The sequence below is a fragment of the Monodelphis domestica genome, chromosome 7 (assembly GCF_027887165.1).
Source record: "Monodelphis domestica isolate mMonDom1 chromosome 7, mMonDom1.pri, whole genome shotgun sequence".
NCBI lineage: Eukaryota > Metazoa > Chordata > Mammalia > Didelphimorphia > Didelphidae > Monodelphis > Monodelphis domestica.
Genome location: NC_077233.1, coordinates 133,913,430 through 133,937,679, shown reverse-complemented (window position 1 = coordinate 133,937,679; position 24,250 = coordinate 133,913,430). Strand labels below are relative to the sequence as shown.

At 37.5% G+C, this 24,250-nt stretch overlaps 1 protein-coding gene across 3 annotated transcripts; it reads right to left on the bottom strand.

Moving 5' to 3' along the window:
* KDM8 (lysine demethylase 8) lies at positions 1-23,250 on the bottom strand. 3 transcript variants are annotated; one of them, XM_056805494.1, is made up of 9 exons: positions 22,790-22,893; positions 21,625-21,774; positions 20,223-20,774; positions 18,487-18,653; positions 12,130-12,262; positions 9,331-9,372; positions 2,006-2,155; positions 367-459; positions 1-278 (listed from the first exon to the last, which is right to left on the bottom strand). In XM_056805494.1, the coding sequence occupies exons 3-9, from the start codon at positions 20,703-20,705 to the stop codon at positions 114-116; spliced, it is 1,233 nt and encodes a 410-aa protein (XP_056661472.1). In that variant the 5' UTR covers positions 20,706-20,774; positions 21,625-21,774; positions 22,790-22,893; the 3' UTR covers positions 1-113. The 3 variants fall into 3 exon arrangements, with proteins under 3 accessions (XP_056661472.1, XP_007499550.1, XP_007499552.1); XM_007499488.3 differs by lacking the exons at positions 21,625-21,774; positions 22,790-22,893 and adding an exon at positions 22,984-23,250; XM_007499490.3 differs by lacking the exons at positions 21,625-21,774; positions 22,790-22,893 and adding an exon at positions 23,109-23,246.
* Between the last annotated feature and the right edge of the window lie 1,000 nt (positions 23,251-24,250).

The following is a 24,250-nucleotide window of genomic DNA, read 5'->3' as shown; positions in this document are numbered from 1 at the left end:
TGTTGTTAAAACATCCACATTTATTGATCTTAGAAGATTACATTATTATTATCCCTTCCAAAAGGCTATGCAATTTGCATTATAGCTGTTTCTAATTCCTCTTTTAATAATGGTTATGACCACCAGAAACTTACAGAGAAGCTGATATCAAGAGCTCGCACATAGTGCCAATATTTAACTGGAATAAACAAAATCTGTCCAGGATTCAAAATACATGACTGATATGAGGCCTTAGTAAATTTAGGGAATCTAATTAAGTTGGGATTTTCCACATCCACCTTAAAAAAAAAAAAAGAGAAACCAGTTAGCTGTTATGATTATTAAAAGTAAAGTTGCAACATCTAAAATGATACCATAAAGTTTTACCTGGCTTGTATTGTGAAGGAGTTGTGTTTCATGTGGATATAAAGACTCTGATTCTTGTGGTGAGTACAACTGGATGTATTTTCTTCCAAGTACCTGAAAAAAAAGATTCTCCATCTATCAGCTGGCTAGTTGCAGAAAGAATTTAATTTTAAGTTAATTAATATGCTATCTGTGTAATGACCAAACAGTAGAAATACAGGATGTCCCTAAAGTCTCACTGCAGTGTTAAGCTATTAAAGCTTTGGAGACCCCTGTATAATCAAGGTGAACACATAAAAATGAATTTAGCATGACTTTTGCTAATTAGGCACTATAATTAACATATTATGATGAAGAATCTCTCCAGACTTTGCTGGTTTTATGAAAGTCAGGAAGGTTAATGTCTATTACCTCTGAATCAAAGAATACAGTTGTCTGTTCTCAAAAGTCCCAGTTAAATGCCTTAAACAAGAATAAAAATTAAATGGTGGGCAGTCCCCAATCAGCTTCATATCTAATGAATAATATAGGCATGACTCACTTTAGTGGATTCAAATCCAAAGTACACAAAGATAAAGAAAGCATGTATGATACCAATCAGTTGTTTTTTGTTTTTAAATTTTAAATGTTACTGGCACTAACTTAACTTGCTGTTACATTGTACATTTAAGATAAAGATCATGGGATTTGGGGGTTAGAGAAAAAGTGAATTCACTCAAGGTGGTAAAATACTTTTTATCATGAAACTTAGTTGTGACTTATGTTCTCCATTTAATGAATTCTAAATGGTACAAGGCACTAAATTAATGTAATCTATAAGAATAAATGGCAATTGGCATGTCCTTCAATTTACTACTAGCATGGAAGAGTGACAGCTACCATAACTGATATTTTCTAATAAAAATATGGTTGTCTCTAGTGCCATTTCAAATGGAGTTTAAAAATGCTTTGTAATCTAAGTTTTTGATATTAAGTGTTCCTCACACTAGCTTAAGAAGGTTTTGTTTCTTTAAGAACTTAGATTACTGCAATAAAAATTTAAGTGCCTCTGCTTTGTACAATGTACTGTGCTAGGTGCAAACTTAATAAAAAATAATTGGCATAGGCTTTGTATTCTACTAGACTGTAAATTTCATGAAGGCAATCTGGTAGATGTACTTAGTGAGGGTCACAATTTTGTCTTCTTTCCTATATAAAATAGGACATGTGCTCCTTCCAACTTACATGGTTTATTAGGAAGCCAGTTATTGCTGAGTGAGTAAATTATTCCCTGACCATTAGTCACCTAAGGGGGCATATTTCTTTTAGGCCACTTAGGAAACTGATACAGTAATTTACTAAATGGATCAAATGTAGCCTATTAGCTTACATCAATTAATGTAACTACAAAGTATTTAAGTTATGAGGGAGTAAATGGCTTAGTGAATAGAATATGGTCAGTACATAGTTGAGACCTGGGGGACAGACAATATGTTATAGTGGATAACCCACCCACTAAGAGCTTAGAATATTGAGGGTGATATGGGCCCCCCAATGCATATTACATTATGGTTGTCAGCTTTCAAAAGCACTAGGACTATGCTGACCCCAAGAAAGTGAAGGTTCTTTTAAATTATATTTATATTTCTTAAAATGCTGAGTTGATGATTATAGCACAAACCTGGACTAAAAAGTTCTGCTGTGGATCTTGGTGAAGAGGAGAGATAGTTCCTGCTGGACCAAACCAGGCATTAATAGTTATGTCTTCTTCTTCGCCATTACCTAGACAGCAGTAATCTGGTATACAAATGTCTTGCTTCAGTTCTGGAATCTGTTCCAGACAAATCAAAACCAAAAGATTATAGTTGTGTAACATGTTAAAGACAAAAATCAGTTTCAATTATGAAAATTTAAAATAAAATTGGGACTAGCTAATTCAAGATTACAGGCTTTGCAGGTAATATTAGCTTACCTATCTCAAGCTTTACAAAGGTATTTTCAACAGGCTAACTAATAATCAAAATACCATAAATGTGGCATGTGGGTGAGTTAACATCCACTTAAGATTTTCATTATCTCAATTTTGTTTTACTTTCATAGTCAGACTGTGCATTAACATGGCGTTTTGCATTTAATTTCCTAGGTTTATGGTTCTAAAAGAGATTTTTCTTTTAGGTACAAAACCAAAGCCTCCATAAAATTTTCATTAAGTTCAGGGGATGTTTCATGAGTCCATCAGGCAATCTTGGATCTTAACCTTTGACAAATATGCTCATTTTTTTTAATGAGTCAAAAAACTAAGAACCAATCTCGACTAATTTTTAGCCACTTCCCAATCAGATTATCTGAAAACCATAACCAACTGACGATAGTAATATCTGCTTACAGTCTACTTCATCAATCATGAACCCATAAAAGAGAATTTTTCTGAACCATACAGTATTGAACATTTAACCCCCCCCCCCCAAGTTTCCTGTCTTTTATACACATGTTTTCTGAGTATAATAAATACATTCAGATACTTTTTCAGTCTGGGTAATAGACCCAATAGCATAAATATATTCAGACTTAACTTGGATTAAACATTTCCTCCCTATGATAAAACTGAAAATTAGTTTAAAATGGAAAGCTGGGGAAGAAGAAAGCAATTTTCTGAAAGCATCACATAAGTCACAACATTTAAAAATACTTAATGACAGGCAAGATTTCAATAACTAAATCTTCACTGTTTTCCACCATTCCTGATCATATATGCATCAGAAATGATTTAGTCTTTAGCATGGTGTTAGCAAGAAGTTTATATAAAAGTCAAGAGAAACTTCTCAGTGACTATGGTAATTCTAAGACTAAAAGTTGCAGAACAGTTGCCAGTCTAAATTAGTACAAAGGATTTCCTTATTAGGAGTTCCTTATATCAATTAATTCATGTGTGGACCAAAAAAAAAAAGGCAAGAGAAGATAGCTGATGCTATTTTTACAGGTATTCCTTCCAAATCCTGGGGTTGAGGGGTGCAGTGCCTCCTTAATCTGAAAAAGCTGCACAAAAATTTTTGGCCCTCCCTATGGACCAGAGAAGTTTGAATTTTTTGTTTTATGGGATGTTTTCAGTACCTTATTGTGAAATTTCAGTTAAGCATTTAGTCACAGGCTATCTGGCTTCTAAACTTTTTTTTGTGTTGTCTGTGATTTCTGCAAAACTTCCCCCAAATTCCCATTTAATTTCTTATGCCTACCTGTGTGATACATTGTAGCCCCAAAGGGGAAAGTCACAGTGTGGAAGGGATACCTGTACTTGTTAATAAATGATCCATCGCTTTAGAAATCTTGATTGGTCTTGAGTGCAACTGAACTATATTATTATAATCAGGAAGCATTTATCAAGCACTTTAGTGCCAGGCATTATGCTAAATGCCAAGGATGTAAAGAAAACATATAAAAGTTCTGTTCTTAAAGAATGTATATTCTAATAGCTAATAATATTAAGAGCTGACATTTCTAGAATGCTTCCCATATGTAATTTCATTTGATTGCAGTAGTGGAAATAACTATACATTAATCAGATATAAAGGACACATGAGGTAAGCTTAGAAGAGAAAGAGAACATTGGGGAAGTTGAGAGGCTTAGGAAGGGGCTCTCACAGGTGACATTTGATTTCAATCTTATAGGATGCCCAAGACTGAGAAGTAGAGGTGAAGAAGTTATGTCTTCTCGGCATGGGACACAGCTAGCACAAAGCAGAGAAGTAAGTGACACAGCACCATGTTTGAGGAGCAATGGGCCATTCGTTATGGTTGGACTGTTATGGTTCCTTCCAGAACCTTCAATTAAAGGAAGAGGTCAAGGCCAAAAAATGTCTTTCTCTTTCTCCAGGGTGAGTCTGCCCCAGAGGACGTTTTACAGAAACATCTTCAGTGAACACGGAAGCTCATTCTGCCCCTGGACCACTCACATTGGAAGGACTCTGCTGCTGTGGCATCCCCTTTGGACTCTCTGGTTCCTCCCAGAATCTCTTAACTGAAGGGGAAGGTCCAGAACAGTTTCCTTCCTCTCCATCTCCAGGCCACACTGCTGACAGGATTTTCTCCACCCTGCCCTGCACCCTGTACTTCCTCTTCCCCACTCCTTTTTTGGCTTCATTTTCAGTATTATCTACCATTAGAATGAAGGCGCTTTGAGGACAGGGACTGTATTTCTTTCTGCTTCTATTTATATTCCTAGCACTTAGCACAGTGCCTGCCTGCCTGGCTGATCATAATAAAGTATAAGACTAGAATGACAGGAAGGGGCCAGGTTGTGAAGAGTTCTAAATATTTAACAAGAAAAGAATTTCTATTTTATTCTAGAGGCAATAGGGAATCATTGGCTTTTGTTTTATAGGGATTCAGATGTGACTTTGGGAACTATAGAGGATGGATTGGAATGCTTCAAGCAAGAAGACCAGTTAGGAGACTTAAAATATAGGCCATAAATGATGAAGGCCTGATGGTTGTATGAATAGGGAGAAGGAGATGTATATGGAAATAAGATTCAGCAGATGATCGTGAATGTGGGGTGAGTAAGGGTGAGGAATCAAGGATGACACAGAGGTTTGGCTTGGGTGACAAGAAGGATAGTGATCCCTTTGATGGTAAAAGTAGTGGAAAAACCAGTCAATATACATTTATTAAGTGTTTCCTATGTGCCAGGCACTGGGCCTATAGAGAAAGGCAAAAGACTTGTCCCTTGAATTCACAACCTAATGGAAGTGGGGGAGATCTGTGGGAAAAGATAAGTTCTATTTATGCTGAGTTTTAAGATATCTATGGGACACCCAGTTCAAACTGTTAATTTATTAAGAGTAAGTTTTGACTGTTCTTGAGTATTGGCAAGGCTAATAGTTTAGTGTAGATTGTCATTTATATGGGAAAAAGGGGAAGAGAATAAGAATTTGTATTTATAGTTGACTCCTCTGTAAATGAGGCCTTTCAACCCCATAATATAGTGGAAACAGTACTAATTACAGTAAAAAAAATACAATCAGGCCCTTGACTCTGCCACTTATTTTTGTGAGAATTTGGGCAAATCACCTAACATTTTTCATTTTCCTTTTCTGTAAAATAGGAATAATGCTATTTTGTTGCTACTAATGAGACCATTGCCAGGGAAGCACTCTGTAAACTCTAAAGTATTTATAAAATCAAAAATGCTATTAATGTTTTCAGTAAGGTAGAGGAGGAGGGCAAAGGGAAAGCTGGTATCAATCAAGAGCTTCTCTGAGAGCCACACTGGGCAGCAGGGAGCAGTGTGATTCCACAGGACTTTCCTGAGGGGTGGCTGAGTGTGTGTGTGAGCTGTGCTGAGAGGACACATGAATAGGAAAGGGGAGGGGGAGGCAGATGCAAGCATTGCTTAGCATACAGTCCTTGGTCTTACTTGTTTTCATCCCTGTATGAATGATACACCTAGACCATTTAACCTCTGAGGCAAGTTTGGAAAATAGCCAACTTCTTTGAATGCCTGGTACCCTTCAGTCTGTTAAGAAGCGCCTAAGTTCTCAGGAAGGGCAGGACTGCTGGGCTGTTGCCAAGGAGCCTGGCGTTTCGTGGGGGTATGCGGTGCTTTGGAAAGAGTAATTCCAGTTCAGTTTCTAAAACCATAAGCGACTACTATGTGAAAGACAATGTAGGTTCTGGGCCTACAAAGACAAAGTAAGTCCCTTCTCTTAAGGAGCCCTACTCTGGATTTCATCCAGAAGAGGCAGTATGGTGAGACCTGGGTTCAAATCCCAGAAAACAGCCATATAATAAATACTGGCACTGCATAGCCTGTTACAGAATTGCTGTGAGCAGTATAGGAGATGAGGCATTTAAAGTGTTATGTCAGCTGTTCTACTGCCTGAGGGCAGGGAATACATTTCACACCACCCACCTCCTAACAGTACCTTGAACAGAGTAAAAAAGAACTTACATTTATGGAACTAAACTAATTAGGGAGTAAATTCTGGGGCTCTGACCTTTGGCAAATTGTTTAACTTATCTGGCCTAATTCTTAGGCTAGTTCTCTGCCCCTTGTAGTCTAGGTCAATTGCTTTTCACTTTGTTCTTCCAACCTTGCTGTCTTTTGGTTCTGCTCTATTATTTTTGATGTATTATTAAATAGATGATTTCTTTTTTTTCCCCCCAAAGTGTCTAATGCTTTATCAAAGTTTAGCATAGAATAGGCTTAGAAGCTTATTCTTGTTCCCACCTTTGATGGTCCTTCAGTTTTTTTTTTTCTTTTTAGTTTTTAAGTTAGGCCTTCCAGCCATATTTGGGTTCCTTCCTGTGTTCCTTCCATCCTCTTTTCTGGAGTTCTAGATAATGCAAAATTATTCTCTTCTATTGGAATTTTATCCTGGGATTCTGCTACTCCATGGTGTTACTTCACTGTATTAGATGTTTTTCTTTGCTTACTCATTTCCACCAGTGATCTCTCCATTGATTTTTTTTATTTTATTTTCCTGGCTAAGGGAATGGCTAACTATTTGTGGCAAGGTGTCCACTATGCATAGTTTCATGCCATTCTGTCAAAATCCAACTCTCTTTTACTCTAATATTAAACTTCCTGTTGGTCTGGAAATTGAATTATTTCTCAAGGTCTGACTCATATTTTATGTTTGTTAATAGAAAAATTAGCCAAATGAACATATCTTTTTGTAAGAGGCTTTGGTCTATGCAAGTTACATGCATAAAATACTAAATGCCAATTTTTTAATTTTTCTACAAGCTTTTTTCAAGAAGTCTTCACTACTGTCCTACTCAAATGGATTTGTTATGTGAAAGATATTCGGCTTTCCTGAAGAGTGTGGCAGATTCTACCAAAATGGAAAGGTTTGAATTTGGGCCTAGTGATAGACTTAGTGTATTTCATTTGAGGAGAATTCTTGCTATGCTGCAGAGGCATGAATTATTCTGGCCAGAGCAATTCGTGAAACTATTTAATATGGAATAAAAGGATTATAATCTCTCTTGGTAAAGATCTTATCTACATAGAGGAAAATACAAATCTCTGAAGTACTGAAGAAAGTATTTTCTAGGAAAAAATATAAAGTTATGCTTAGATGACAGAAACTGTGTAGAATATGGATAGAACATATGATTGCTGTGAAGATTGGATTTAGCTATCTCCTGATTATAACAATGGAGATAGTTAGCTCTTCCTTTATTGTGAAGATTAAATTGTAATCCCCTGATTGTAACAATGAAGGTACTTACCTCTTCCTTTATTGGGAAGATTGAATTGTAATCCACAATCAATTTTTAGATTTTAATCCCCCCAAAAGGTGATAACTCAGTATTTTAAGTAGATCTACCCATTTTAACTACAAAAAGGTGTTAAGTAACTACAAAAGGTGAACTAACCAAAAAAAGGTGTTAAGTAACCCAAAAGATATAATCTAACCAAAGAAGGTGTGAACTAGAGTGGGCAGTCCTGGAGAAAAGTGTCTGCTGTGATTGGTAGACATGAAATTTAGGGGAGGTGACACAAGAGAAAAAAAAATCTTTAAAAAGAGAATCAGAGGCCAGAAGAAGATATATTCGAATTGAGATTCGAGTTAGATGGAAGAAATCTGATTCAGAGTTGGACTGGAGGGCAGACACTTGAGGAGAGACTGGAAGAGGAACTCGACCCTGGAGGAGCTTGTGCAGGAGACTTCAGACTACTTTGTTTTTAGACAATCACTGTTGGTGAATAAAAGGCCCATCATCTTGAGACTTTTTTCCCTGATTAAGGCTTAGAATTTCTACCTGGCTCAGAGGAAGCCAGAGTTGTCTCTCTCTCTCTCATTTCTTAATATCTTCCCTCTTTTGTAAATAAATAAACTACCATTAATTCTCCTCTATTGTAAATAAACTACCATACCATAAATTCCATTTACTTTAGAAATTCATTTTGGGATTTAGAAATTAAATCCCTGGTGACCACCTATATAAATATTCAGCGTCAACCACAAATAAATTTAACATTGCCTAACTTTTGCTTTTTTTTTTTACATAGAGGGACTCCTTTTTTGTAGTTAAATTGTTAATCTGACAATAAATTTCCATAATTTCCTAAAAAGTCTCTTTGAAATATAGAGATAGTAGTATAATTTGGAAACTCTTCACTTACAGATATGATAGAGTGAATACAAAGACTGGGAATCAGGAATACAAAGACTGGCTACTAGTTATGGCTCTGCCATTCACTAGCTGTTTGACTTTGAAAAGTAAGTAACTTCCCTGTCCAGCCTCTCATTTTACAAATGAGGGGGTTGGCCCAATTTATCTCAAAAGTCCTTTGTGGCTCTAACACTTAGTGTTTCTTAGTGCATTCCTATTATATATAATCCTTCTACATTACATAATCTTTTATGGATTAACTTTTCTTGACCACTACTTTTACCATGTTCTACTCTTGTACTACTTGCTATATATAATGCATATCCAAAAAGGTATCCTCGATTATAGCATTAAAATCCAGATTCAATACTGGGGAGTTTTAATGTCTTTATGACCTAGCCTAAACTTATCAATGGTCCAAATTCTCATCATACTAGTTTACTCATTGCTCCTGAAAACATCTTGCATTTTGCTGCTCTCTTTTTTCTTTTGCATATTGTTCTGCTTATTGGTAATGTACTTCCCACACTCCTGTCCATTTGAACCTAATTATCCTTTAAGACCTTAGTTCATGTCCCACTCCCTGCAGAAAGCAAACCCCTACCTACCCTGTACTATGGTGATCTTTTCTTCCTTTGAATTTCAATGGCACCTTACCATATAATGTTTATTATTATTAATATTTTAAAAAAATAAGACCTGTGATTTTATTGGTGTACCTTCATGGGGAAATTCTCTTTAACAATGCAGATAGTTACCTGCTTTGCAATTTAGAGAGTAAGCAAAGTCACTGAGAAGTTAAGTGATTTTCCCAGGGTCACAAAGCTAGTTAAATTTCAGTCAAGACTTGAACCTTGAAAGAAGAAATGGAATTCATACACTTACCTGATCAAATAGCTGGTGCTGAGCAAGGTATCCAATATCATTCTATTATTTTGAGGGAAGAAGAACAAAGAGAGGATGGTAACATGTAGGAATTCGTTTTGCTGTATTATATGTAATGTTGTGATCAAGCTATTATTTAAAAAACTATCACTTTGGACTATAACTTACTGTTCTGGGAACAAATGTCCTTAATGGGTAGGGGGTGGGGAGGTGTTACAGTATAAAGCTCTCTCAGCTAGGCGAGTTAGCTCTTTAATGGAGTGAACTCTAATGGCTCTATGTTTGCTTTTTAATCAGCAGCTGCCATTCTTCAGACCTCCCAATCAGTCTATTATATAAATGGCTATTTCATGCCAGCTCTAGGAAAACCCATTACTTTAATAAAAGTACTCACACTTAATTTCATGTCCAAGCTTAATATCAAGAAATATAACCATGTCCACCCACAGTATACCTCTTTGTGATATGATCAAAGATGAAATCATGAGTATTGGACCATAATAGGGTCTGGTAATTCTGGTATTTTTGTGACAGAAGTTAATGATTTTAATGTTCCTGGATGAATTTTCTTTTTTTTTTTGGTATTGTTGTTTTAAATTAACATTCATGGAATCTAAAACTTGTGAACAGAATACAGGTTCATAATCATATATTATTTTAAAGTTTAAAATGAATTTTTCTTATAATAATAGACCTTTAAAGTAGAATAGACCTTTAAACTTGCAAGACCCCAGACTGAGCTATGACAGCAGTAGATGAACCTACGAGGACAGAAACTCAGGCCAGATATCAAAACATACACACACACACACACACACACACACACACACACACACACACACACACTCACACACACACGTGTGCAGAACTTAGCAATCACAAAGTTCAAAATCAAGAAGTAGGCTGCAAGAATGAGCAAAGAGGGGAAAAAAGGAATCCCACCATAAAGAGTTATGGCAACAGGGAAACTCAAAATGCAAAAACATAAGCAGAGAATGACTCAAAACCATCTTCAAGCAAATCTTCACAGAACTGAGCTGCTGCTCTCTCCTAGAACTTGTTCCTTGCTTAGTATACACCTGGGGCCAATGCTCAAGATTACTTCTCCCTGCTCTGGATCAATGACATGGGACTGGGTAGTAAGCAACAGAGCTGCCAGGTGGCCCCCATTCCTGAACTCAGTGCCAGTTCAAGGATCTCCTAGCATCTCTTCCTGCCCATGTGCCTTGTCTCAGCCTTCTTTGGGCAGTCCCTGCATGCTGGAAGGTTCTATTATGCATGATCCTGTACAGATTGCATCCCCAGTGTTTGCAAAACTCATGATGGCTATCTTTCTAAAGCATTCTGGACTGGTAAAGTGACTCCTTGTGATTTCTTTTTGGTCTTCCTAATCAGAACCTAGGTTTGCTCTGGGGAACAAAGGTTCAGCTTCTTCCTCTTACTCTTCCATCTTGACTCTGCCTCAAGGAGCTTATATTTTAATGAGGGGTACAATATTTATAAATCAGAACATACAAGATAAATAGAAAGTAAACAGAAGGTAACTTTAGCCTAAGCTGGTCTCCCAGTCTGAAGATAGCTGATTCAGGAAGGTGTCCCACAATTGTAACAAGTTATTTCCTGACAATTAAAATTTAATTAGTTTTTTTTTTGTATGTGTGATATTATTATTCAGTGCTCACTATGAACAACACCTTTCATTTCTTTTCTCAGAGAAATATGTATGTCAAGCTTCTGGGTAGAATACAAATCTTTGGCTCTTCTCATTCCTTACACCAGGAATTATATTTTCTCCCATATTTTTCACCACCTGTCCAATGAAGTCACTGAGTATGAAAATGTACATCAATTTAATTTGAAGGGTCTTATCAAGTTTTTTTTGTAGATTTCTTTCTACCTGCTTATCTTCTGAAATAGTGACATATGAAGTATAATATTTTCATTGTGAATTTTTTGCAAATAATTATAATGAGCATACAAGATAACCAAATATCTTACAAAATGTCTCTTATTGCTTTTGGACACACAAATGAGACCAACTCAATAAGCTCCTTTATTTGCCTCTCCTAGGAGAGAACCTATGAGTCATGATTTCATTTAGCTGTCCCTTCCTACAATTTTCTGGTTTTCTTTATAATGAGAATGTAATGATTGCGATGATTCCATGGATAGCTGTTTCACATTTAGACTACCAGAAGCTAAGTTGATGTTTTCTAGATGGGCCTAAAAACTATGATTCTTAGTATCTTAGTACCCTTTTGGTTCTAGTCTGCCACCATTACTGTAGAAACAGAGGCTGCATGGGACAGAAAGCAAAACATGGGTCTATTTTGCATTTTTATTTCTATCATGGGTTGCAATGGCCAAAGCATTCATCACCATATAGTCAGTCTACAGGTTATATCCTCTCCATTTTAAGCTAGGCTAATCTCTGGAAGGTAGATACAGCCTATCATGAGGACTGCACTCAAAACCTCTAAATAGTTTGAGCTCTATTGGTAAAACCTTCTAGAACCAGCCAGCATCACCTCAATACCATGTAGAACTAAGACTCAGGGTAGAGCTTTGTGGAGGACATAGGTCACATCGGTCCTCAAGTTTTCAAACATTCTAGTTTCCAGATCCTAGTAGGTCTGATTGCTTGCCTCTAGTCCATCCCATTGAGCCTGAGAAGTTGCCTGTGGCATTTATAACCGTATTGCTGTAACAGTCTCTTTTCACTAACATACATGGGAACATTTGTTTAAAAATATCAATTTATCTTTTCATAAGCATTTAGAGAAAAAGATAAGGACAGACCTTATTCACAATATACTTGTTGATAAATTCGTTGACAGTCATGAGGCTTTGAGACCACTCTTCATCAGTGTATTTGGATCCTATTTCTACTGGGACAGTACGGCAGCCAGCTATTTCTTGAATATAATCCAAACTATTAGAGAGAAATACAAATAATATAATGAGTTTTGAGTTTGTTTCTAAAAATCTTTGGGTCAGCAAAAACTTTTATCAGCTTAAAACATTTCCCTATCAATCCTCTTCCACTGCTTTCCATACTATTCCCCCAATACAAATACCAATACAAATGTAATGCAAATTGAGGCTAAATTTATTAATTTTTCTTTAAACCTGGCACATAATTTCCAACAGGACCAATCCAATTTTACTTAGATCTCAGATTTGCAGATATTTGCACAGTTTTGTTTAATTTCCTGGTCAGTTTCTTTGTCACTTTCAATCTTAAGAGAAGGGATTTGGAAAATGTAAATTCGAGGCACAAATATAGTCAGTGTTCTGAGAACTTTTATTTTCTCTAAAATTAATATTTGTTGGCTACAAGATTCCTTTGTATCCTCCTCACTCCCTGCATCAGAAAAAGTATCACTTGATAAAAAAAATGTGTGTACATATCTTTGTTTTGATTTTCATAATTTCAGGTAGATCTTTCTGTGTTTTTAAAAAATTAACCTGCTCATTTCTTATAGCAGAGCAGTATTCCATTACAATCATATGCCACATTTTTCAGTCATTCTCCAACTGATGAACATCCCCCTCACTTTCCAGTTCTTTACCACCACAAAGAGAGCTGCTATAAATATTTTAGAACATATGGATTTTTTTCTTTTTTTCCCCTGATCTCCTTGGTAAATAAATCCAACCTTTTTTTTTGCTGGACCTCAGGGTATACCGTTTTATAACTTTATGAGCATAATTACAGATTGCTCTTCAAAATGGTTGGATCAGTTCACAATTCTACCAACAGTGTATCAGTGTCATCATTTTTCCATATCCCCTACAATGTTTATCATTTTAGCCAACCTGATAGGTGTAAAATGACATATCAGTTATTTTGATTTGCATTTCTCTCAGTACTGATTTGGAGCATTTTTTTTCAGATGCCTATATATGTCTTTGATTTCTTCATCCAAAAATTATCTATTCATATCTTTTGACCATTTATCAGCTGGGAACAATGGGGACTTTCCTTAGCCTAAGGAAAATTTTATCATCTATATTTTAAGGATATTAACTCTCCTAAATATTAGGAGTATTGTTTCTCTAACCTCAAAATACCTTCTTTTCTCTTTTGTAATGCATATTCTTTAGCTACCGTAGAATTTTTACTGTTTGATCATATTTCTCAGTGTTACTACTTAATGCCCTTGATCAACATCTATACATTCCTAATTGAAATACTAGATTATTTATTCTCTATAACTATTAGTTATTATAAATTCCTATAGCAGTAATATAGCTAATTTCTTTTATGATGACCTAACTTTTGAGACTTTCGTTTCTCCTCAGCATATTTCCTTTATTAAATTCTAGATATCTAAACCTGCTTAAAGCAGGGCGATTCACTTTTTCCTAGAGCAACCTAATCTGATGATTGGTTATCCATAATGTTATACTTCTCCATTTCCTATTCTTCAAATCCCCTTGCCCCCCAACCAGCTCAGGTCTCTGCTAAATGTTACCCCTTTCATATTTGTTATCTTGTCATTCCCCTCTCTGTACCACACCCTGCCCCTCCAGCTATAAATTCCAGTAGTTTCCTATTGCCTCCAGGAACAAATACAAACTGCTCCATTTGGCATAGAAAGCCTGTCATATCCCAGCCCTCTCTAACCCTTCCAGTTTTTTTTTTTTAATTAATATCTCACTCACTGTCAGGTGCTCTTTGATCCAGTGACACTGGTCTTTTGGCAGTTCAACAAAGAAGACTTTTCATTTCTCAGCCTGGACATTTTCTCCGACTGTCTCCCGTGCCTACAATGCTCTCTTTCCTCTGCTCCAACTACTGACCTTCTTGGCTTCCTTTAAGTCCCAACTAAAATCCAACATTCTAGAGGAAGCCTTTTCAAATCCCCTCTTACTTTCCCCCTTTTAGTTATTTCCTGTATACAGCTCACTTTGTATATATTTATTTACAAGTTGTCTCCACTGGTTGCCTCTTTTTGTATTCCCATAGCTGATTCCTAGTACATGGTCAGTGCTTAGTAAATGTTTGACTGTTCCCCTCCCCCCTCTATTTCCATTTGTCCATGGAGAAGTGTAGGACTTATATGATCATAGAATTTGGTACTAGAAAAGTCTCCAGCAATCCTCAAATATAACTCCTTCATTTTATTGATGAAGAAACTGGGGCTTAGAGAAGTGAAGCCTGTCACTTAAGTAGTATGTGGCAGAGCTGAGATTCTAACCTGGGTTCTTGGCATCCAGGAGTCTTTTCACTCTACAATCAACTTCCCTAGTACACAGGCTACATTTATATTTAAATTCCTGAACAATTTGGGCAGTGAGGTTGTATAGTGGATAGAGTGCCAGGCTTGGAGTCTGAAAGACTGGAATTCAAATTCAGCTTTGGATAGCCACTAGCTTTGTGACCTTGGGTAAATCACTTAACCCTGTTTGCCTCAGATTCCTCATCTGTAAAATGAGTTGGAGAAGGAAATGGCAAGCTGCTCCAGTATCTTTGCCAAGAAAAACCCAAATGGAGTCATGGAGAGTCTGAAATGACTGAACAAAAAGAAAAACAATTTGGTCCCAACCTAACCTTTCTAGCCTATCTGTATATTATTTAACTTTCTGTATTCCATGGTTGAGCCCAACTGGCCTTCTTGCTGATGCTTGCCCAAAGCATTCCATTACCCATTGCTGGACACATTCTTTCCCACCTTCATCTTACAGAATTCTTCACTCCAACACTCCATTTAAGCACTATTCTTTCCCATGTACCCTTCCTTCCTGTGCCCGCCTCCCCCCACTGTTGATATTAACAGAACTAGAACTTGGAGCAGGTGTGTTTGAGTGTGAGTAAAGCATGTGCTCTGGCGGGAGGCAGCTGTGAAGAAATGCAGCTGTGGAAAGCAGTGGCAGGTCTCTCCACAGAAGACTGCAGGAGAGAGGGGAGGCAGCTGTGCAAATCTGCTAACAAGTCCCTGTATTGGAGTCATGTGACTCCAGGAAGGGGAATTTTAGGCCATCCTACTTGAGAATCCTGGACCTAGCCTCCTAAAGAAAACTGTAGGGAGTTCTGAATTCTCCTCTTCCTCCTTCTTTATCATCATCTTCATGGCTAGCTTTAAGATTTTTCAAAGTGCTTTTATCTTCAGCCAGTTAATAAACATTATTTAGCTCCTACTCTGTGCTAAACACTGGGGATACAAAGAAAGGCAAATACAATCTCTGCTTTTAAGGAGCTCAATCTAAAGGGGCAGACAACACATAAAAATAATAGTTAAAAATAACTATGGACAGAGCAGCTGTATACAAGATAAATAAGAGATAACGGAAAGAAGGAAGGTACTAGAATTAAGGAATAATGGAAAAGGCTTCTTGGAGAAAGTAGGATTTAAGCTGGGACTTGAAGGTAGAAAATCCAGGAGGCAGAGATAAGAGGGAGAGTCCTCTTGGCATGGGGGATAGCCAAAGAAAATGCTGGGTGAAGGGAGATGGAATGTTGTTGGTTTAAGGAGCATCAAGGAGGCCAATATTACTGGATCACAAATTATGTGTGTGTGTGGTTGGTGGGGTGATGGGGTAAAGTTTAAAAAGACAGGAAAGATGGTGGGGAGGCAAGCAATGAAAGGCTTTGCACAGCTAAAGGAAGATTTTGTATTTGATCCTGGAGATAATGGGGAGCCACTGGAATTGACTGAATAGGGTGACATGATCAGATCCCTTTAGAAAGATAAATTTGACAGTTGAATGAAGAAAGGACTGGAGTGGAGAGAGATTTATGGCAGGGAGACCAACCAGAAGGCTACTGCAATACTCCAGGTGTGAATAGTGACGGTTTGTACCAGGGTGGTAACTGTCAAAGGAGAGAAGGGGGAATATACAAGGGTAAAATGGGGATGATAATAATAGCAGCTACCTCCAGGGTAGTTGTGAGGATCAAATGAGATAAGTATAGAGTACTTAGCAAAGAAGCCTAGCATACAGAAGGCACTGTACATTCATGTTTATTATGCTTATAATTATTATGTTATAAAGGCAAAATCAGAAAGAGTTGGCTGGAGATTGAATATGAGGGTAAGTTAATGAGGGGTTGAGGATGACATCTAAGTTGCAAGTCTGTATGGCTGAGAAATGGTGGAACTCTCAATAGGGAAGTTAGGAAGAGGGGAGGATTTGAGTGAAAGATAATGAGTTCAATTTTGGATGCATTAAATTTAAATTGTCTACAAGATATCCAGTTAGAAATATTAAGAGTTCCTAGATTTAGTCTTCTGGAGAGAAGAGGGGCAAGCACAAAGCTTTGGAGCTAGAGGAACAGCAAATGGACTAAGTCAGGGTATGAGGGAAGCAAACCTGGATTCCTTCTATCAGTCAGATGAGATGACAGCTAGTTATTCAGACTGGTAAGGCCCAATGGGAAGGAGAGTATGTTGTCTCTCTAGTAACTAAAAATTCCTTTTGGGGAAGAATTAGTACTCTAGGTGTGGAAGACTGTATTTAAACCTAAGGAAACTCAGTGTATGGTGGGAGGATAGGGAGTACCTCTAGCAACCTCTAATGTAAAATTCCTTTATTTTATTATTTTTTTTAGAAAGCTCCCCGGGCACAAAGGGTAGCACTAGAGGGCTGGGATTTGACTCTTTAGTACTCCCAAGTTCTTTTCTGTTTCAAAGGAAGTTCAAATCATAGGGTAGTGCTATGATTCTGGAGGACTGGTCTCCAGGGTGAATGGAAGATGGGAGGGGAATGGCACTCACCACAAGGGGAAGGAAAGATAACACACATTAATAATAATTTTTTTCCTGACTGTTAAAATCAAATGAATTTAATTTTTTATGATGTTATGTTATATGGTGTCCAGCAACTACAAATTCATTTCCTGAAGTATTCATAATACAAAGTCACGAGGTTTCTGTATAGTCTATAATTCTTTGGCTTCTCTCATTCCTTCTTCCTGAATCATGCTTTCCTATCTATTTCTTTTTTTTAAACCCTTACCTTTCATCTTAAAATCAATACAAAGTATTTGTATCAAGGCAGAAAAGCAGTTAAGGTCTAGGCAATGTGGTTTAAGCGACTTTCCCATGGTCACACAGCCAGCAAGTGTCCATTTAGCTATCCCTCTCATACATTTCTCAACAACTTCAATTTTTCTAATCTTTGTGTTGAAGCAGTAACTTCAGTGGTCATATAAGTGGATATTGATTTAATTTGGAGAGCTTTATAAAGTTTTTAATATAATTTTTTTACCTTTATAATAATGTCTGTATATAAGATATAATTATTTTCATAATAGTCTCTGCAAATATTTGTCATAAGTACTGAAATACGAAATGATCAATATCCCACAACAATATGTTTGCTTTTGCCCTTGGACATAAGATAAAACCAACTTTAGCAACTGTTTTTTGCTCCCCTCTGCAACGAATACCCATGAGATCCTGCAATTTATTTGTTCCTTTTAATTTCAGTTATAGGATATAAATATTTGCATGATTCAGATTCTCTTTGGTCACTGGACAAGGATTTCACATTTAGTATATATAAATAATGCTTACAGATGGTCTAAAAGCTGATTCTTAGCTTCCTCTGCCTCTTTTCTTGCTACTTTACCATTGTCAATGCAGAAAGAGAAGAGGGACACATGGGATTGAAGACCATTTTGTATTTCTCTTTTTTCCATGGCCAAAGGATTCATCACCAAGTGGCTGGTTTACAGGTAAGAAATCTCTCCATATTTAGGTGAGCTGGTCTTCAGAATCTAGACTTAGTTTATTGCTATACATTCTGCAGTGATGCTAATTCTTTCTGTTGTACCAGAAAGCTCTTTGAAAAAACAATAATAGTAATTCACATTTTTATACTCTTTTAATGTTGCCAAAGCACTGTCCTCACAATCCCCATTATCTCTTATTTTACAGATGGAGAGAGTGATGAAGTTCTGTGTTTGAATTAGTAGAAAGTAGACCAAAAATGTAAGAAAAACAAGAAATATTTCTATGGGAAGGGAGAAAAAAGTAAGGGAACCAAATTATTTTTTAATCATCAGCATAAATTCTTAGATGTAGTGGTAATTTGTTTATTGAAACTTTTGTGATTGGGCATTTAAACTAAAGAGTCATCACAGCCTACTGGAGGGGCATAGAATGGGGAAAATGATATTAACTTACTTATATATCCTTTTCTACTTACCTCCATTTCTTCATGCATGGCCAGTGGTTAGCAATTCCCTCCAAAATAACAGGTTTTTGTGGAATTAAATAATTTTTTCTAAAAAACTCAAGTGAAGGGCAGTGAAGTAGTGGAACTGCAGTTCCAAATTTCACAGCTGGAGCCAATGTATGGTCACTCTTGATTTTCTGTATATAACGACATAATTTAAGTCATAACAAAATGTAATTACACATAGTTTACACAAACTTAAGAAATACGTATTAGCAAGAGAGGTAAAAAAAGATAATTTCTAAAGAAAACTACCAAAAATAGGCACATAAACTTCTATATACATATACACAGATACATAAGCTAATATATATTATCTCTAGTGTATATATACACATGTACATATACACACAGACATGTAAACTTCCCAAGAAATACAAATTTTGAGTCAAGAATTCATTTAAAAGGATGGAATTTTCTCCTGTGACACATGTCCTTCATTTGAATTAGCTCAGTCTCTCCATGTCATGCTTTAGCTCTCTGCCTAAGCTTCATTTATCTCACCCTCTCCTTATATCTTTCGGTTATCTATAAGGCTAGAATTTAGGCAGGGATTTTTAAGACTTCCTCATTTTACATACATAGTCTCTGAGGCCCAGAGAAGTAAACTTGCCCAAGATCATAAAGGTAAGTAGTTGAGTCAGAATTTTAACCTATATTTTCTCTTTGCTGAGAGGCCAGGTGGCTCAATGGATAGAGTACTGGGTCTGGCATCAGGAAAACTAGCGTTCAAGTCCCATCTCAGACACAATGGCCGTGTGACCTTGAGCAAGTGTCTTATCTGCTGCTTCTCTCAATGAAGATCATTGAAGAAGCTACTTCCCAAGATTATTGTTAAACTATTATAGAAATGTTAGCTATTATTATAGCTTAGATCTTACTTATTCTTCAAGCTATTAGACATAAACTCTTTGAGGGCAGGAATCATTTCTTAATAAGCTATATATTTTTCTCAGCACCTGTCACAGAGTCTATAATACAGCAGAAATAAGTGCTGGCTGAATTTCCTGACTGTTCCAATATTCATGTTTTCCTTCCTTGAATTCTTATTACAACTTCTGGGTAAACATGGCAGCAGTCTAGATGTAGGACTCTTCCTTTCCTCACCACCTACTGAGATAGACTACCTAAAAAAAGCCCAAATTCATATGAATGAAGGGACTCTACAGTAGGGCACAGCATTGAAGGTACATGGGATTTGGGCATTTCCACACTATAAGGGAGTGAAAAAGCTCCTACCAAAATGCAAGCTGATCCACCCTTCCTCACCCCACCTACGGAGCCAGAGTCAGAGCCAATAGGTAACAGAACAGAAGCAGATACAAGGAAAATGGGTAATAATTCAGCTAGCTGACCAATAAACAGGTGTGCAAAATGAACTAAAAGCAGCTGCAACTCATTTCTATGTTATATCTGAGGTGTTTTTCTTTGAGACCATAAATGCTACATCCAAAAAAAAAAAGTAATGGAAAATTGTTGCTTAGAAATTGCAAATAAACCAAGAAAATGGGTTGAGATGTTCCATTTGCAAAATCAATGTTTGCCTCAAGACAACATGTTCTATAGTTCATTAACCATGGACAGCTCAAGCTAGTAGACCACAGAAAATAATTCAGCAGGGAAGGAATCTGACATTCTGCTTTTATAGGAACCACAGTGTTAGAATCTATTACATATAATCCAGTAACAATCTATCAAATGAATACCTTTTTTCTCAGTTCCTCAATCCTGGCTTCAGAAGGTCTTTTTCCATGTTGAAGATGCTTCTGAAGGACATTGATCACTTTTACCAGAATGTTCCCCAATATGGATGCTCCCATCAACAGACCCATGTCACAGACTCTTATTGCTTCTGCTATGTCATCAGTTTTAAGGCACATACAAAGAGCTTTCAAAAGACATCCATAAGAATAGACTCGTCTCCATTCTTTGTCTACATCTCTCCAAGTTCCTGTATTAAGTTTTTCCCAGGAATAATCTCTTATTATTTCACTTGTCTTCAGACATTCCTTCTTTTTTTCTTCATAGAAAAACTCTCTAGCTTGATGAAGTAATACCACTACACTTTTCTCAATCTTCTCACTGAAGTCCAGTTTGAGGCCCTCTTTAGTTTGTGGGAGCAATGCCCTGAGTTCTTCCGACAGGGAACCTGTTGCCAACACATTGTCAGAAAGACTGGCTTCTGACATCTGACCCACAAGATGGCTCAGTATGCTTGATAAACTTTTTTCTTCTCAGCAATGATCCTCATGAACTTACTGTTAGGAAAAAAGAATTACTTATAAAACATACAAATCTTTCTTTACACTAATGCATTCATTACAACTTTATTATAATGGATATCATCATAGAACAGTGCTTGGCACCCTAAGCACTTAATACTTTTTTCATTCATTCTTACAATTTGTTTAGTCAAAACCTAGAAATACAATGAAAATAGAAACATTTTATTTTCAAAGTCATTGTATTTTATTGGGTCATCCTAATTTGGAAGTGGAGATAGGCTGGAGGATACTCAGGAGGACAACTTTATATTTCTTGGATTGATAGGAGGCAGATCTATTTGTAAGAAGGGGCAGATTCCTAAGGATTTTTTTTTTTTACTTCCCTAAGCTGTATAGTTTATTTTTTTTAAATAATGTTTTTGTTTTTGTTATATTTTGAGTTTAGATTTCTAAGTTTACACTTTAAATGGGAGTTAGAAACAAGCTCAGCTTGATTCCATATTAATAATTGTAGAGTACCTTGGGATGCAGAATCTGTCAAATCCAAGACAAAAGGAAGAGGAAAACAACTGATTTTTATTTAATAGTTTGGCACAAAGGATAGTAGGCAAGAAAGATGGTACTCAGAGTCCTAACCTCCTGAGCTGAACTCCCTAAGGGATGCTGTAGACAACCTACTGCATGCCTGAATACCAATGGTAGTTTTCATTAACAGCACTTTGAAGTTTACAAAACACTTCTTCCTACTAGACCTATTAGTTTTTTAAATATGGGCAAATACTATTCTCCTCATTTTATAGATGAGGAAATAGCCTCAAAGAAGTAAAAAGACTTGAGTGTGCTTGATTCATTTTTAGAAGACATTATAAGACTTTATATTCACCATGTTTTCCTCATTTCAAGTTCAGGGCTTCTTAAATTGCTACCACATCTCAGACCTGGATGCTCTGATTACAGATTTTTCTCCCAATAAGAGTTTGGTGAAGTGACCAGAATTTGACATTTGAAAGGCTCTGAGGCAGGGGTATTTTTGCTAAGAATAGAATAGAGATAGTAGTTATTACATTGGAAGGAGAGAGCAGGGCCCAAAAAGAATGGGATTAGGGACATATGATTTTAGGGTCTGAGAAGACCTTAGATATCACAGTCATCGAATCCCTTAGTTTTTACAAGAGAAGGAGGCCTACATAAAAGAAACAACACATCCAAAGAGGAACAGGCAGAACTGAGGCTAGAACCTATGTCTCTTGACTCCCCAATACACTGCACCACACCTATATTTATAAACTCTGAAAGGAGCATAACAGCAGGTCATATTCATAAATAGCTTTAGAGTTTACAATGTGCTTTCCACATAACTTTTTAGGAAAGTACATTTTACAGAGTAGGAAATAGGGTCAAGGTTGCCTTCCCCAGGCTGTTACTGTTTGACCATGGGTATCTCTCACTCCAAATTCTGGTTCTTAACACTGTCTTACTCTCCACAAACATATTGTCTCTCCCTACTAAAATGTAGTGCCAGTTTAACACAAATACACCTAATAATAATGTTTGTGGATTTAAGTTGTTGACTTATATCTAGTTATCTACATGTTGCCTCCTTCACTAGCCTATGAGAGATCCTTATGGGCTGTTTTTTTTTTTTTAAATACCTGGCCTTTAGCACAGCGTCTGACACAGTAAATGCTTACTGACTTGACAGTTCCCTCTTAAATCTTCCTTTTTCCAATTTAAACATCCCTAGCCCACTAAATTTAAACAATCACTTATGAAGCCCCTATGGCACGATCTTCCTGGACCCCACAGGGCGCACAGGTAGTTGCATTACGATTATGTCACGGTTCCCTGAGCCTGGCGTGGTAAGAGCAAGAAGACCATAAAACAAGAGTCTTCATGGACATCTATGTCTACTTATTTTGGCCCAGAGAGGGGAAAGGATTTGCCCAAAGATACCCAGAGCTAAGACGGAGCGGGGCTGGGATTCAAACTCAGCCCAGGTAGGGGATAAGCTTCCTGAGCCCCAGGCCCACTTAACTGGACTACACTACCGTCAGAGAGAGACATGAAGAGAGCATGGACAGCAGCCCAAGCGCCCTATGTCAGACCCAAAGCTTCTTCAACGCTGCGCAGGCGTACCAAGCCCCATCTACTGCCATCTTGATACTGCGCAGGTGCATAAAGACCTCTCCTAATGCAGCCTCGTTACAGCGCAGGCGTAGCAGGCTCTCCCTCAGGCACCTACCCGAAGATTGTCTTATGTCTCACGCACGCGTGGAAGGCACCAATTTCCTGACTGCTGGTTTCTTTTCTTCGGGTTTTTCTTCGACACTCTCACTGTATCATCCTCACTCGGGTTTTGGCCCTTACCCGTGCTCTCCTTCTTCGCCCTTCCGAGCCGGAGACATCTGATAGTTTATCGATCACTCACAGCTCGCTTCAGCGGCTGGGCTAGCGTCCTAGCAGAATGCCGAGCGGCCGATCGATCGACTAGTTGAGTCTACCCCTCCCACACCGGAGAAGGTGGAACATCCTTTGGGAGGGGCGGGAGTAGTAGGGGGCAAGCGGGAGAGATTCTTGGGGAAAGAAGGTATCCCTTCAGGCAGGGGGCGGGGCGGGATGGTAGTCTTAAATTCACAAAGGTCGCGCTGGGCTCGAGTTCCAGTTCTTCCACCTACTAGGCGTGTACCTTTGGGCATGTCATTTACTGGGACTCAGTTTCCTTATGGTTAAATGGGGCACTTGGATTAGAGATTTTCTAAGAGCGCCTCTTCGCTCTTACGTTTCCTCTTCCGCATGACTTCCGTATGGAACTTTGTGCAGAATCGCCTCCTCCAAGTCACTAAATTAGGAAAATGGACTCCATCACTGAATTAAACCAGTTCTGAAGTTCCCACAGTTCTTTTAATGCCTTTTTGTTTCCCTTCCCAGTTCTATTGCTTCAATTCTAGCCCTCACGACTATTGTAGTAGTTCTAAATGATCTACCTTTATTCTTTCCTCCCTCCAATCCTTCCTGCCCATAGACTGCTAGGTCGTACAGTGGACTGACAGGGCTGGACCTGAATCCAGGAAGACCTGGGTCGGGAACATGTGACCTTGTATTTACTAACTGTATTATATTGGGCGGATCACTTGACCTCTGTTTGTCTCAGTGATCTGCACCTTATATTAGAGGCAGAATCAAACTCAGCTTTTCCCAGTCCTCAGTTTCCTCATGTATAAAATTGGTGTATTAATAGTACCTACCTCCCAGGGTTGTTGTGAAGATCAAGTGAGATAATATTTGTAAAGTGCTTAACAGTATGCCTGGTACATAGTAGGTATTCTGTAAATGGTAGCTATTATTACATATGGCCAATTCATTTCCCTAATGTATAGATTTGATCATGTCATTCCACTGCTGAAAAATCACCAATGATTCCCTATTGCCTCCTCCAGAAAGACTTTCTCCTCCCATCCGTTTATCTAAATTCAAGATTCATCTCAAATATTATTTCCATAAAGCATTTC